This window comes from Gekko japonicus, unplaced genomic scaffold, assembly GCF_001447785.1.
Source record: "Gekko japonicus isolate JY-2015 unplaced genomic scaffold, Gekko_japonicus_V1.1 scaffold198, whole genome shotgun sequence".
NCBI classification, from domain to species: domain Eukaryota; kingdom Metazoa; phylum Chordata; class Lepidosauria; order Squamata; family Gekkonidae; genus Gekko; species Gekko japonicus.
In genome coordinates, this window is record NW_015161409.1 from 475,915 (window position 1) to 492,266 (window position 16,352).

Below are 16,352 nucleotides of genomic sequence, written 5' to 3' on the forward strand. Positions count from 1 at the left end.
CTCGTTCCCTGAAACCCCTAGAGGGTCGCCATCAGCTGTGACCTGATGGCACTTTCTACCACCATAGTCAGTATCCTGTGCTCTGCCAGGGTTTGTGGGTGGGACAATGCATGTAGGAGGGCACTTGGCCTGTCCTGTTGTATGGGCACCTGTGGGCTACACCATAGGTTTTGATGGTGTATCTCTCTGTCAGTTCTAGGGGGCATTCCAGGACTAGGTTGGTTTAGGGAGCCGACTAACTCCTGCCACACCCTGGGTCTGCCTGTTTCCCTGCCTGCTCAGCAGTTTGCTCTGACGTTGCTTACAGTGTTGCCATGCTAGCACCCAGCAAGGGTGCAGCTCTGATGTGGGATTGCATCTCAAAGGTTACACTGGCATAGCATCTAGTTTACTCACTGTGCACTTTTCTCATGCTTTAAAAAAGTGTACATTTCCTTTCTTTCAAGTAAAGCTTTCTGGCATAATTCAGAGTTTCTTAGGCATGCAGAAATGTTTCTGCATTCCAGCCCAGTAGATGCATAACACTGACTTCCCAACTCACGGTCATGATTTTGAAACACAGATTGCAAGAACTGGCATTACATCTGCATGAAGCCACAATATTAGGGACTTCATTTTTTTCATAACCACAGTTCCTTCACAGAGTTTCTGAAGCCGTCCATCAGGAAGTGTGGATGGTGCTTTCAGGACGGGACAGAAGCTTTGTTACACAAACACAATCTCTCCACGTAGTCTTTTTGAAACAGGCCTGTGACTTCAGGATGATGGTAGCATATGGCTGACTTTTTAAATGCCTTGCAGTTGAAGAGTTGTCTGTTTTGTTTTCCAAAAACGATATCTTGAATGTCAACATCTTTTATTTTCTTTTTAATATTTTGGACATTTTCAGCGTTTGGTTTCAGTAGGTTTGGATTCAAAAAATACGATCTGCGTGTGGGACTGGAGAAAAGGAAAAATGTTATCTATGGCTCCCGGTCATACAGACAGGGTAGGTATAATTTTTTTAAAATAGTAGTACAGTTGGAGATTTTACTAGTTAAAATTTCTTTATGTATTTTATGAAATTGTTTTCACAATATTTCTTAATATTTTAGAAATGCACTTTATCAACTACATTAAATGCATAGTTTAAAAAAAGGTAAAAGAAGAGAGGCTCCAGGGCTCGTCGCGGCAGCAGAGGATGGTGGGAGCTTCTCTGGGCCTCCCAGGAACTGTTACTGCCACTGCTGGGTGCTGCTGTCCACCCTGGCCAGTTCCAGAGCCTCTCCTGGAGTCTTCCTGGGGGAGAGCCTTGGGGGGCCCGGCAACTGGGAGGTGTGCTTGGCTCACAACTGTTGATGATGGAGGGGGGAGAGGCTTGGCAGGCCTGGAGGCTGGGAGCCATGCAGGGCTCAATGCTATTGAAGGTGGGATGGGGTGTGGGGAGGAGAAGGCTCCGTGGGCCTGGGGGCTTGCTGCCACTGCTGTCATCACTGATGTGGGGGAGAGAAGCCCTGACAGGCCTAGTGGCGATGGGGGGGGGAGGTGGTGATGCAGGGAGAAGCTTTGGTGGACGGAAGTGCGAGAGCCAGGCTGCTCGTTTGGGGTGTTTGTGCAGGGATAATCCTGACTCATTTAAAGGCCCCCCGAATTAAAAAAAATCCTCGCTATGGGCCTGACTACAGTATTGTGAGTAGACATCATATATGCAGTGGATTCTATGAATATTCCTAATGCTTTTAGAATCACCATAGAAGCACTGTAATAGAATAAAATATTTACAGGACAGCTTTGTTTAGATTTCCCTTCATGTACATTTTTTTTACCTTTCTCAGTTTATGGATAGTTGTTTAATAGAAGAGCCATTTTTAGAATCAACTTTAATTTTTTTCCCCATTCCCCTCCCCAGATATTTGATATTTCTTGGGACTTGTACCAACCAAACAAACTCGTCAGCTGTGGTGTAAAACACATTAAGGTAAGAACCAGTTGATATTTTTGTTTGTTTTCAAATCAGTTTGACAAACTTATATATTGAAGAGCAATTTTCAGCCTATAATATCCAAGTGCCATATTTGTTTATTCATTTATTTTAAATATTTTTACTCCACTTTTATGGCAGTTTACAAAATCCCCGCTGTCATGGCCCTTGGTGTCAGCTGTTGAGTGGCCCCCTGTTGCCGTCCTGATCTGTTGGGAGTCCCCACCATCCGGGGCCTCCAGGGGCCTGCTGGCTGGTCTCAATGGAAAAGAAGGGGGTTCCCAGAGAACCAAGACCAGGAAAAGGGGGAAGAAGGAGAGGAGGCCTCAGAATATGGGAGGCGTAGAAGGGTTGTGTCACCCACATCCCGTCCTGGAGACCTGGCTTTAGAGTGGGTCTTCGTTCTGGTCACGATCCACTCTCTTGCAGCTCAGCAGAGCCAGCCCAGCAGCTTCTCCTCGGCCATCTCCTCTCTTCTCTCTTTATCCCCATCTTGCTTCCTCCCTGCCCCTGCATCACTGCCCCCACTTAAAGCCAGAGACACCGAGGCCTCTTGGCTCCACCCAGCCTCGTCCCGTCCCACCGGCTCAGCTGACTGCTGTTCCTGGCTGCGGTCCCCTCAGGCTGGGATCTCCGGCTCCCGGGGAGGCCGGCGCCGCTCACCATCAGTCCACCTGGGTGTGGCTCACCGTTCCTCCCACTGCCGGCCCTGGGCCTGTCCCACGGCCTCCCCCCGCTGCCACCGTGACCCACCTGGCCCTCTTGGGAAGGGCAGCACTTCCTCAGTGGTCTCCAGGCCGGCCACCTCTGTTCCTTGCCAGGTCCCCATCGTTCCATCACTGTCCGGAGGCCCTCCCATCACCGCAGTAAGTGGGAGGGTGACGGGGCATCCCCCCCACTGTGGCCCAGGCTGTGGGCACAGCCCCCTCTTCTCCCCCAAGGCTCCCGGCCGGGGCTGGGAGAACCCCCAAATACAGTAAATTAATAATACACTCCTTCTTCTCCCCAAAAGTTAAAGAGCTAAATGTTTCCATGTCTTCCCCCCAGTCCTAAAGATTTTCCTGTTGCAGCTGCTCTGTCTGTTTAGGCCATCATCACGAGCCATTCCAAAAACAGGCTCTGAGTTATATTTTATGCCAGTTACGGGGCTTCCTTCCCTGTGTTTCTGACACTGTGCCCTGGAACCCAGCTTGTTGTCTTTTTAGTGCCCAAAGCACTAAAAGCAGCTGTTGTTTCAGTGTTGCCTCAAAAAAGTGTCCTCAAAAAAGTGGTGGCTGGACTGCTGGTTTCCCTCTCTCCAGTATTATCAGGATTTGCATTTGGAAGGTGCAGAGGGGGAAATCTTATCTATAGTTGGGCCAGACATTATAGAGTGATGCCTGGCTGCCGCCTCCCTTCTCTCCAATGACATACAGTGAACATTTCTGATAAAAACCCTCATGTCACTTTTTAGTCCTATACACTTACAGTGTGCCATTCCTCAAGATATCTGGAAAAGTCTTCTAAAAATGTTCTGCACAGCATTTGACTAGTCCTAAATAAATACTGAGATCTACACATCTGTCTTGTTTGCTGTTTGGGTTGTTTCTTTATCTGTAGGATAGGTCACAATTCAGTAAGCCTGCTAGGTTTACAGCTTGCCCCGTACTGGATTAGAGTGGTTAACACAAATAACCTGACCTACCCCAATACAAAAAAATCCCACAGTCAGCAAAACAGAACACAATTTCATCTAATTCATTTAAATATATTAATCCTTTCCTGATAATTCTGGATCTCAAAGACTAATCTAAGCAATTAAGTCTTAGAATGCTTCAGAAAGATGCTTGTGCTTGGACTTAATCAAGCCTGTACTAGGAGGTAGTTCAGTAATTGTGGGGTCAAATTGCTGTAAACACATTTCTTTGTGCCCTTGGTATCTGATTTTTGTTTGCAGTCTTGCAGAAGACAGTGTTTTTTTGGAAGTTTGCTAATTTAAGTTTTGAAGATTGCTAATTTAAGATTCACAAAGAGCTGATTCACACACAATACTTTTCCTTTACTGAAATAATCAACATGTAGGAAAAAATGTATACTGTGTTGTATGTAAAAATGGTGAAAATTTCTATTTTGCTATAATTCGGAAGTTGGTGTGCAGGTAGCTTCCAGCCATGGACAGTGATCCAGCTTTCACACAATGTGATGTGCACAAGTGTAAATTTGTTTCCTACATTGAGAGTATATAGGAAAAATGTCATGTGTGAATGTATCATACTTGTTTGAGAACACTGATTTCGCTGCATGTGAAAGTTGGGGCTGTTCTATATTACATCCAAATTGCCACAGTAATGATATGTCTTCAGTGCTATTATTCTGTTCCTTGGGTTACTTCCTTAAATATTATTCAAGAAATGTATAACTTTTAAAACTGATCAGTATACCAGTGTAGAGATATATCCAAAGACTTCCTGAGAAACCATCTTTGTTTCGTGATACTATGAAAAGATAATAATAAAAAGGATCAGGAAACTGAAGTAAAGGGAAAGTGGTGGAATAATCCTTTCACCTACATTTCAGATACGAGAATCTAACTTGAACTCCAGTGAAGGTAGAAAGAAAAATGTGGCATTTCTAGAATAAGTATATCATTTTCAGAACTATTCCCTGGTAGATTCAGATTTAATAAAATATGATTTGTTAGTTGAGCAAGATGGCAAGAAACTGGATGCATTTGTGCCACTAGAAACAACAACAGGAGATAACATATCTCTGGCCTAGAGATAACATTCTTGAAAATTGAGCTCTAAAGACTGTAATTGAGGTCTGGAAGGATCACTGACCAGCTCTGGACTGTAGTCAGCAACAAAGGCATCCCCACTTAGCCTAGTTACATCTGATCATTAACTCTTCTGTGGCTCTTCTTAATGGTGGCAGTCAAGATACAAAGTGGTAATGAATGGTTAATACCTAGAGTTAATATGGGTGCTTTCCTGTTAAATTCTTGTCCACTCCGTCTTATAACGAAGGAAGACATTGGTCACAGGTGCCCTGGCAAATACCATCTATTCCCTCCCCCCAAAACACACTGTAGTGAGATATTACTGAAATAGATCCCCTGGCTGGTGAGAGAGGCAGCCCACTGCTCAGAATGTGATACAGCAGAGATTCTTACCCCCAGCTAAAGAAGTGTGCATGAAAGAAAGTGATTGTCTTGTCAGAACCTGGTCAGCTTTGCAGCTCAGACATGTGGTACTGATGGATTTCATGCTCCTGGTTTGAGCAATCTAGTTGCATACTATACTGATAGCTGGAAGAAGACCAGAGAGCTGGGACAGAATAGCAAACAGTGTTATCCTAAGCAAAATTAAACCCCTCTAAGTCCATTGAAATCAGTAGGTTTAGGTGGGTATAACTCTGCTTAGGGGGAATCAGAAAAGTTACTCCTACATAGTTTTTTGTACAAGGTAGGAGTATCCAAATTTTTCTGGCAGCTACTGACAGTGACGGGAGAGACAGTTGCTACAAATTCCCTACTGCTACTGGTTTTCTCAGTAGGTTTTATTTTAGAGTCTATCATGGGCTCTAAGAACAATCTGCTTGTCAAAATAATTTCTCTGAAGGTACAGAACAAAAGATCTTCTAGGTAATAGTGCCCCATCTCATGGAATTCTCTTACTAGAGAGATTTACAATAACCTAATTTTGTATTTATTTAGGGACAGGTTAGCAGGTTCTTCTAAAAACAACAACAACAAAAATAAAGCAGGAATCTATAATTTAACATCTTTGTACATTTTTTCTTCTAAGGGGTTTGGGGAGTTTTGTCTCTGCCAGATTTTATTTTATTTTGTAATTTTTTAAAAACTTAATTTGCTGCTTTAAATTTCCAGCTGTGGGAAGAAAAGCAGTGTGGATTATTTTTTTTGTAAATTGTAAGTTTCTGTCAGGTTTTAGTATTTATATTTGCGCATGAGAGGATGGATTGAATGTTACATTTGTAAAAATGTAGCAGAGTGCTCTGAATGTATACACTGTACTTGTGGACAAAATGTATACTGGCAAAAAATTTTAGCTAGATAGAGTACAATTTTGTTTTAATCTATTGCTGGCTTTAATTTAATGAGTTCCATTATCTTAATAGCTATTTACCATCTCATCTGTATTAAAATACAGAAAAGCTAAGGTTCTTTTGATGCTGCAGCATTTTTTGTAAAAAAATTATATAAGATTCAGAATTCTCTCAAAACATATCAATTACAAAATACATTTTAGCATAACTCCAAAGCCTGTTACATTAGGGATTGCCCCCTGCACTAAAGCAATAAATGCTAACATTAAATAATTTTTGAAAGTTATACCCCGGTCTAAGCATATGACTTAGAATCTAATTGTGATTATATGAACGGAAGTTCTTCCTGTTGGGTGTGTAAATTTCCAATTCCATTCTCCCTCCCCCCCTCCCCCAGCCACAGTCCCTTGCACTGCTCTGAAAAGGTACTCCAGAGGGTTGGGGGACCCATTGGAGCAAAATGGGATACAACACAGGGAGCTGTAGTGGTGAGCAATGCTCCCTCTAAACTGTGGAGTCTTGTGAGCAGAAATTCTACTTTGTGAGCTACTGGCATTAAAGTTGTGAGCAAGCGATTTGGCTACTGCTTCAATTAGTTTGTTCTGGAGCCATTCTTCCTGAGCTAAGACAAAAATGTGTGAGCCAGAGGCTAAAAAATTGTGACCTACCTCACACTAACTCAGCTTAGAGGGAACACTGGTGGTGAGGGAGGAGGCACTGATTTCCCCCCACCCCCCAGTCATGTACTAGTTAGTAACAGTGCTTTCACTTACATAACTGGATTTTAGGATTTCTAAGCCAATGTCTTTGTCAGTTTGGAGGCGGCGGGGGGGGGGGAAGAGCAGCTTTGGAGCTGGGGGGGAATCCTCCTCTGCCTCATGTGTGGAGGTCCCTCCCCCCCCCGCGAGTATCGTGGGTCCGCCCCTTGTTAATACATATTGTGAATCTATGAACTGATTTTATTCAGTTAACTATTAATGGTAAATTTTTATATATTTACTAAGACTAATGTTGGAGCACTAGGATTGTCATAATTTGAATGGTTTTCATATGCAAATATCTATTCTTATACAGAAATATTAATTTCTCTTCTGATAATTGCATAATTATGTCCATTTAAATAGTATTTAATTAATTAAAGCACCATTCTGTTCCAGTTTCCTCTTTTTCTCCTTATTACATTGGAGTTTCAATATTTACTCCTCACATAGTGTTATATAAGCTCAGTGATTGAAGTGTCTACATTATTTATTTTAAAGCCTAAATAATCTGGAATTTAGCCTAACAACTTGGCTTGTCTGTACAGTGGTAGCTTCTTGTTATGCATGATTTACAGCACAGCCCTTTTCATGTTTACTCAGAAGATAATATGCAGTACTTTCAGTGGGATTTAATTTTATTGAACCATTAGGATTGCAGCCCAACTCTCAAATTCCCAAAATATTTACTCAGAAGTAAGCCCCACTGAGTTCATATTGACATTTTCTGAAAGTATGCTTAGTTTAGAATTGCAGCCTAAGGTTGTAGTCTGGGGGACCCTTTCTTGAAAACAGTGATGCCTCCTCCCAAGTAAATGTGCTTAAGACTGAGGTTTTAAGATGCTTTTTGTAGTACTAATGGAGGGGGGAAAGCTGAATATGAGCCCTGATGTAGTAAAACAGGTTTCTGCAGGAGGGCAATTTCTATATAGGTAGTAAAGTTTTAATTATAATTGCCTTTAAAATTCTTAGGCAAAATTTTGTTCCTCCTCCTCTATACTGTGTTGTTTAAGGGATGTTATATACTGTCTGTAGTGCAGAGTCCTGTAAATGTGAAATCGAGTTCATTGGATGTTGGTTCATTGGATCTTGGTTCTCTAACTGTGAAATCCAGTTTACCCAAGGTATTATACTTTTGCTATTTCATTGTTCTTTAATTTGTGTAATCCAGTTTTATTGCATTGTCTTTTATAACTGAGTAATCTGCCTTGAGTCTCAACAAGAAAGGTAGATGATAACCAGTGTAAATAAATAAATAAATGCAAGTGGCTGCCGCCGCTAATGCTATTAGCAGCCTTTCATCCTGCTACGGTCATGATGCCTACTGTGATGTGACATCATCATGACCACAGCATCTCTATCTCCACAAGCATCTGCCAATGAAGTGGAGTGGGGGGGGGGCAGAAAAACTCAAAGCACAGTAATGTCCACATCACATTTTTGGCTGGCTCTAGACCAGGGGTCCTCAAACTACGGCCCGTGGGCCACATGCGGCCCGCCGAAAACATTTATCCGGCCCGCCGGCAGGGCCGGCTCGCCTAGGGCGCGCTGGCCCTCAGGGGTGCCAAACTGCAGATATGTGCAGTGTGCATAGGAATTTGTTCATAGGGTTTTTTAAAACTATAGTCCGGCCCTCCAACGGTCTGAGGGACAGTGAACTGGCCCCCTGTTTAAAAAGTTTGAGGACCCCTGCTCTAGACTATTGGGGAAAGGAAGAGAAAGAGATGTAGGTTTGCTGTTTTCAGCAGCAGCCCCATGTCTATATCTGGGTCCATCCTGAAACTTTGAATTCTTTAAAACATTTTCCATGAACTCTGTCAACAAAATGACTTTGTTTTGTAGTTCTGGAGTTTATGTGGCAATTCATTAACACCAAAACGTGGTGTTTTTGGTAAGACTGGTGATCTACAAACTATATTGTGCCTCGCCTGTGCAAGAGATGAAGTAACATATTCTGGTGCACTTAATGGAGATATATATGTATGGAAAGGAATCAACCTTGTACGAACCATTCAAGGAGCACATGCTGTAAGTAGTCTTTCACTACAATGATTAAATGAAATTTTAAAGAATTTATGACTTTGTGAGATATGTACATATTTAAAACTGAATGCATTCCAGTTAACCTACTACAGGGAGGTTTTGCTTGCTGTTTGATCCAAAAGATGCACTAACACTTTAACATGGTAAATCATTTCACAAATTCAAGCTGAGTATAATAGAAACTAGTGAAATTACAACAGTGTGTGCTGCAGTTCAGTCCTTCACGTTGATTCTGAAACTATTTTTCTGGAGTGGCTGGAGCTCTGTGCATTGGCGGTCAGGAAGGCCGCTTCCACTGTGCTGGTAATCCATGTTTACTGCTCCAGGATCTGTTCTGGGTGAAGGTCAGGATTACTTTGCATGAAGAGAAGTTGGGCAGAAGTCATGTGGCTACCAGCTTTTTGCTTTTAACTCCTCAGCCCTCAGGTCGATGAGGTCTTTAATAAAACATCTGTGTGTACTTTATGGAAGGAACCACATAGTGTCATTTTATGTATTATGTTAATATTTGATTTTTCTTCCAGGATCTTCTACCTGGTCTTCTAAGTGGGATTGGGGATATAGCTCAATGGTAGAGCATCTGCTCTGCATTAAGAACATCCCAGGTTAAAGTCCCACTGTGTCTAGTTAAAATGACCAGGTAACAGGTGAAGTAAAAGACTTCTGCCTGAAAACCTGAAAAGCCACCACCACTTAAAGTGGATAATACTGATCTTGGTAGGCCAACAGTCAAACTCAGTATAATTTATTTATTTGGATATTTATACCCTGCTTTTCTTCCCAATAGGTGGGGTTGCGGTGGTTCAAGTGGTTAAGATGCTGAACTGCAGACCGGAAGGTCAGTAGTTCAGCAGTTCGAGACCCGAGTGCCGCATGACGGCGTGAGCTCCCGTCTCTGGTCCCAGCTCCTGGCAACCTAGCAGTTCAAAAGCAAGAAATTGCAAGTAGATAAATAGGTACCACTTCGGTGGGAAAGTAACAGCATTCTGTGCGCCTCGGCGTCTAGTCATGCCGGCCACATGACCATGGAAACGTCTTTGGACAGCGCTGCCTCTTCGGCTTGGAAACAGAGATGAGCACTGCATCCCTTTACCTTTACCTTTCTTCCCAATAGGGACCCAAAGTGGCTTACAGCATTGTTCTCCCTCTTCCATTTTATCTTCAGAACCACTCTGTGAGATAGGCTAGACTAAGTGATAGTGACTGGCCCAGGGCTGTCCCAGCAACCTTCCATGGCACAGCCATTTAGACCAAATTGTGGTAACATGACCTTGCTTCAATACACGTGCATGAACCTGGGTCTTTCAAATGCAAGTACAACACTCAGTCCTCTATATTGTGCTGGCACGTTCACGTTTTCTATACAGACCCTGTTCTTGGATGGATCTTGTTCATGTCAGTTGGCTATTCTCCAAGTCTTACTGTGGTTATTAGAAGATGCCCTTTACATAATAACTCCCTGATTTCTAAAATGAATGAATGAGTGGAAGGTGCCTCCTAAATTCACAAGAGTAATGACAGAAATGCTATTCTATGAAAACCCATAGAAATTTTGTAGTGTGCCTAAATGTTTTAAGAACTGTGAGGAGCGTGTGGTGAAATACCAAGTATCTGTAATTTTTGCCGGTCTTAGGGTTCTCGAGCTAGCAGGTTCTTTACTGTGTCTGCTATTTACAGGCTTACGGCTTCCTATGTATTCAATAATGGTTAGTAGCTTGTATATAGCTCTTAATAATCTTCCCACACCGGCACAACCATGTAGCCCAGTTTTCTTGCTTGATACCTCCCATGGATTTACTTTCTCCTGCCAATAACCAGCAAATGATTTTACCAGTCCCTATTCCTTTTGTATTCATTCTGAAGGGCCAGTGGCCAGCTTGGCAGAGTTAGCTAGGGGTGGGCTTGGCATTAATCAGTTGAACCTTCATTTAGTTTGAGGGGCGAAGGCTTGTGAATCTCCAAGGAACACACATGATTTTGGGTCAACATACTGGACTGCTGTGATAAAAGATTTAAAATGTTGTGTATGCATACTGTGACAGTTGTTACATAGTAAAGGTCAATTAATGGAAGCAGATGTAGGGGAGAAGGTAGTCTATTGAGCATTCGCTGCCTGAGCTTTTTAGGGCTTTCTAGGTAAACAGTTACTTGGAAAGGCTAATGAAAGTTTATGTAGTTTCTGAACCACTGTTGTAACATGCTATTGCTGTGTTCCATTCTGCGCAAGAACCTTCTAGGCAACCTTCAAGAGCAAATCCATTTAGACGATCAATTGTGGTGACTTAACCTTGCACGAATACACGCACATGAATAACTGTCTGCTAGTAGTTATGCAAGATATAGATTAGTGCATAGCAGTCATCTTTAAACTCTCCAGATCTGGAAGCCACTCAGGTGCAAACATGTGGTTGGAAATCATGTGATCAGTCATGTGACAAGAAGAGGGGAAGACTGAGTTAGGCACTCACTGATGTCAAGACCAGAATCCTGGGTAGCAGACCAAAAGCGATGAGGACAAAGAAGTACAAACCAAACGAGAAACAAGTCAAGGATCAGAGGAATTTTCACTACCACTGCGTGACTTTGCCTCACTGTCCTGCTGCTGTTCTCAGCATGCATACAAAGAAAGGCAGGAAGTGTCAAACCCTTGTAGCAGCTGCTTCCAAATGACAGCAAAAAAAAAAGTCAGAAAAAGAAAAAGAAAAAAAGGGAAAGGCAGCTCAGGAGGGTTTTCATGACCCACCTGAAAGTACTAAACCATAGGCTGAAGACCACTGATGTGTTGCACAGCAATTTACAGATTCTTTCTTGTCATTCAGAATTTGAAAATTTGACAAAATTCAGGAACAGCATGCTTGCTAACATATATTTAAACAATTAAGGACGTGTGGTTGCACTGGTAGGACTTTACATGGGAAATGTATATAATACACCTTCTTAGTGGCTGAATAATTTATTTCAGTATTCTTTAACCGAGGTGAATACTTAAGTTGTGCGGATTGAAGCCAAAGCTGAGGTCAGATAACAAGCACCGTGTATAAAACATCACCGTGCCATGTTGCTTCACCAACTTTTAATTAAATATAAGTGGAAACAATATAGCAAACTTAAACGAGTGTTTTAACCCAGTTGTGAGCCAACACATAGCACCCATTGTTTTGCTCTGTCTTACAAGTACCAACCAGGATTATTTAAATTAAATTATTTGACACTTTATCCACATCTCTGTGTATGTGTTCACAACATTTATAGCGCTGGATGAATATTACTGAATATAATGGTAAATTTAAGAAGAAGAAGAAGAAGAGATTGGATTTATACCCCGCCCTTCACTACCCAAAGGTGTCTCAGAGCGGCTTACAAACTCCTTTCCCTTCCCCTCCCCACAACAAACACCCTGTGAGGTGGGTGGGGCTGAGAGAACTCTGGCACAAACTGCTCTTTTTCAAGGACAGCTGTGCCAGAGCTTGTGACTGACCCAAGGTCACATCAGCAGGTGCAAGTGGAGGAGTGGGGAATCAAACCCGGTTTTCCCAGATTAGAGTCCGTGCACTTAACCACTACACCAAACTGGCTGGAACAGATGCAAGTAAGAGTAAACATAAATGATAACATGAATGGAGAATGTGTTCTATGGAGAGTGCTGGGAAGAGCTTTGACATAATAAAACAGTACGGGGTGATAGCACTATGCAGTTGTATAAGGGCAGGCAACACAATAGAGCCCAGGGAGTGCTTTACTATAAAGACTATGAGTTACAAGAATAAATGTAAACTAATTTGACAGTAACTCTCTAGCAAACAAGAAAAACATTTTACCTAATAGAAGTGAAAACTGTTGAATAATATCTCCTGTTCTAATGTGCATTTTTTCTCTATTTCCACGGGGGCTTCATAGGCTGTCACAATTAGAGATATGATGTCTGCTTTCAAGGAGCTGAAGCCAATCTGATTTTCTTGTGGATGGTTTTGAGGACAGCCTGATTCTTGGGATCAGACTTATTACAGTGCTTGGCCAGGGCTCTTTTTGTAGAAAAAGCCCAGCAGGAACTCATTAACATAATAGACCACACCTAACAGCAGAAACTCATTAGCATATTAGGCCACACCCCGTGCCACCAGAAGTGTGGTCATCCAGCCACACCCACCTTTTGTTTCTTATTCTGTTTACCTTGTTTGTTGTCAAAACGGTTTTGACAAAACCGCTACACTACTATCCTCCGTCTTGTCTTTGACTTCTCCTTTAAGAGCCCCCTTCTTTTTGCTTCACAGTCTCCACATGCAAGGGAAACCTTTATAGATGGAACACTATGCCTGGGGCAGTGATGCTCTGTGATCTTGGTGCTTGGGGGGCAACAGCAGGAGTGTTTCTAGAGTTCTGGCCTTACTGGTGGATCTCCTGATGGGACCTTATTTTTGGCCACTGTGTGACAGAGTGTTGGACTGGATGGGCCACTACTTCTCTTATGTTGTTATGTTCATATGGTCTAGCTTGGTTCCTTCTGTCAGTTCCAGCAATTTACTTTGTAAACACTTTTCTGTGGTATCCTTGATGTCTGCCTTGTCACCCACTGAGGACTTGGTTGCATAAGCTGATCAGTGGGGTGGGGAGGGAGATTGTTGGCATTTCCTTGCAGCACAAAGCTTGAACAGCCCTGTACTGGTTGCTGGTTGAGTTGAAAAACAATCCAATCTACGATTTGGAGTTTGCTTTCAATGACTTTTACTGTAACAGGATTTTGCAAAAAGATAATAACTGACTGCAGGCCACTAATACAACAGGGTACAAGCACTAATACATACTAAGGCTGCGGTCACACACACTAAATAATCCACTTCCAATGTACTTTCCAACTAGATTTTGCCAGTTCACGCAAGTAAAATCCAGTTGGAAAGTACATTGGAAGTGGATTGGAAGTGGATTATTTAGTTTGTGTGACCGCAGCCTAACACACAGCAGAGAGAGCCATGCAGCAAGAGAAAACATTTGATAAATCTTGTATACTTGTAAACAAGTATACTTGTAAACTTGTATCTTGTAAACATTCGCTAAATCTTGTATACCAGGTTATTCAGCACAGCTCCCCCTAGAGTAAGTGGATTAAACTGCTATTTTGGCCATATTTGCATTAACGAGACTTAGCAGGCTTGTCCACTGCGGCTCTATGTAACGCACTCAGAGGCTGATTTCGCACTAGAGCTGCCTCGATGTTGCGCCACCGTTTGCCCCGATACTATTGGTCAATTTCACACCCGAAGCTGCGGGGCTGTATTTTGACTCGCGGCTTCGCCCAATTTCCCCCACAGTTTCGTAATCCTGTTTTTTGAGGATCACGAAACTGCGGAGGAAATCGGGTGAAGCCGCGGGTCAAATGCAGCCCCGCAGCTTCGGGTGTGAAATTGACCAATAGTATCAGGGCAAACGGCGGCGCAACATCAAGGCAGCTCTAGTGCGAAATCAGCCATGGAGTTCGTGTTAGTGGAATTATGATTAGCCTATTTATCCAGTGATTACAGTGTGAAAATGGTTGAGGTTCATTAACCCTACATTAAGCTAATTAAATGAATAAAATATTTTAAATCATCCAAGTCACATGCTACAATATCAGTTTCAGACTAACATTAAAAGGACTTGGACAACATTTGTTTGCCCTTACTGGTTCAGCTATGTAATTGCAATGATCAGCTGGAACCGATTGAAGTTTGGGGTATGGGAAAGTTCACTGGCAGCTTTTCCTTGAAAAACTGGGGAGAGTTGCATGTAGGTTTTTTTAAATGTTAGTTTCTTCCTAAGATACAAGAGATTTGCTATTTGTAGAAACATACAGTACTATTTACTTTGATAGATAACACTTTGTGACTCTTGAACAATTGTTTGCATAATCATATTTGCATATAGTTAAATATATTCTTCCTTCCCCTTTAGGCAGGAATTTTCAGCATGAATGCATGTGAAGAAGGCTTTGCCACTGGTGGCAGGGATGGCTGTGTTCGCCTCTGGGATTTAACCTTTAAACCAATTACTGTGATTGATCTCAGGGAAACAGACCAAGGGTATAAAGGTAAAAGTACCTTATTATTTATTGACTTTATTTATTTGGGAAATTTATATGCCCTCCTTTCCAGAAACCTGCCTGAAGCGGCTTACAGCTTAAACAATAGAACAAAAGATGGGTAAACCATTAAAACAATCCAATGAAGAAGTTTCTTAGGTAAGAAAATGGACATAGTAAAGATATAATCCTGTCCTGTGTGTTCAGAGAGCAGGGTGCACAGTGTGTACATAGTCTTAGTATGATGGAATGTGCATAATGTACATAGTGGTGATGGAATAGGGACCTTCCAGTGCCCTCTACAGCCAGGCCATTTTGGTTACAGGGGATGCAAAGAGACCCTACCCACATGTCTACATTACCATGAAGTCTCCAGAACAGTACTTGTGGAATGTATTCGTTGTGTCCTTCATATGCTGTGCAACATGTGAACAGGAGCATGTGGCAAAGGATGCCTAGATATGGGTTGGACAGTCATGCCATTCTCAGAGGTGGGCATGCACCTGGCACAACTTTGGCACTTTGTGGTGGGGCTTCATACTTATGATGTTCCTGGAGGCTGGATTTGGGCCAATATGTTTGGATCTTGTGCCTAATAATGTTATGTGATCTTTTGTAATGATCATACACCTGAGAAATTAAATATTAACTGTTATTGCAGTACTGTTGCTATATTGAGATGGTAATTGTCCTATGTAGAAGGAATTCCACTTGGTACATTTACAAACTCTTTGGTGGAATCTGGCTAATACTGCAGGGTAAACTCTTACCAGTCACCCTCAGCCATCATATGCTCTTTTTAAAATCAGCTTTATGGCATCAGCTTCTGATAAAAGCACAATTGACATACATGTGTTGAACTGTTAGTTTTTGTTAAAATTCTTTAATGTATAGCTGATAAAAAACTATTTTAATCTTTTGTAAACTGGAAATAATATATTGAGTCTATAATCCAGCAAGCAAAAAACACACTGTTAGATTCACCCACTGTAGCTCAAACATGTTTAATAGCCCAAAATGGATGCCAACATTTCATCTCCAGATCTCCTTCCTCGTACTACCAGGTTTTCCTCCCTCATCTTTAGCTTCAGCTCGGAGTCAGTTGTATCATGTTCTGGTAATTCTGAAATTAATCTAAGAGCCAGAACCCATATATCTGTATCCCTAGACATTCATTAAGGCTGCTGAATTAACTTTATGTTCGCTCCTATATACTGGGGCCATAGTGCTGGGAAGGGATTTTTTAACTCTTCCTGCACCAGCATCATTTTTGTGACCCCAAAAATAATTGCTGATATGCATTAAGCCCCAGTGGAGAAATGACAGGCCCAGTGTTCCCTCTCCTGCTCACTTCAAGCCTGGGAGGGGAAAAGACAGATACCCATAGTGTGGTTGTCTTTTTTCCATCCTAGGCTTAAAGCAGGCTGAGAGGCAATTTCTCAATAGGGGAAATGATATAGTTGTTGCTAAAAGAGTTTTTAAAAACTCTTTC

The 16,352-nt window shown here is 42.1% G+C and overlaps 1 protein-coding gene across 1 annotated transcript in view; it reads left to right on the forward strand.

The window, feature by feature from the left end:
* Nucleotides 1–16,352, forward strand: part of EML5 (echinoderm microtubule associated protein like 5) — a 136,937-nt gene that overhangs the window by 27,939 nt on the left and 92,646 nt on the right. The window contains exons 3-6 of the mRNA XM_015426624.1: nt 890–988; nt 1,889–1,957; nt 8,608–8,793; nt 14,734–14,869. Of these exons, the coding sequence (XP_015282110.1) occupies nt 890–988; nt 1,889–1,957; nt 8,608–8,793; nt 14,734–14,869 (490 nt within the window). The remainder of the gene's footprint in view (nt 1–889; nt 989–1,888; nt 1,958–8,607; nt 8,794–14,733; nt 14,870–16,352) is intronic.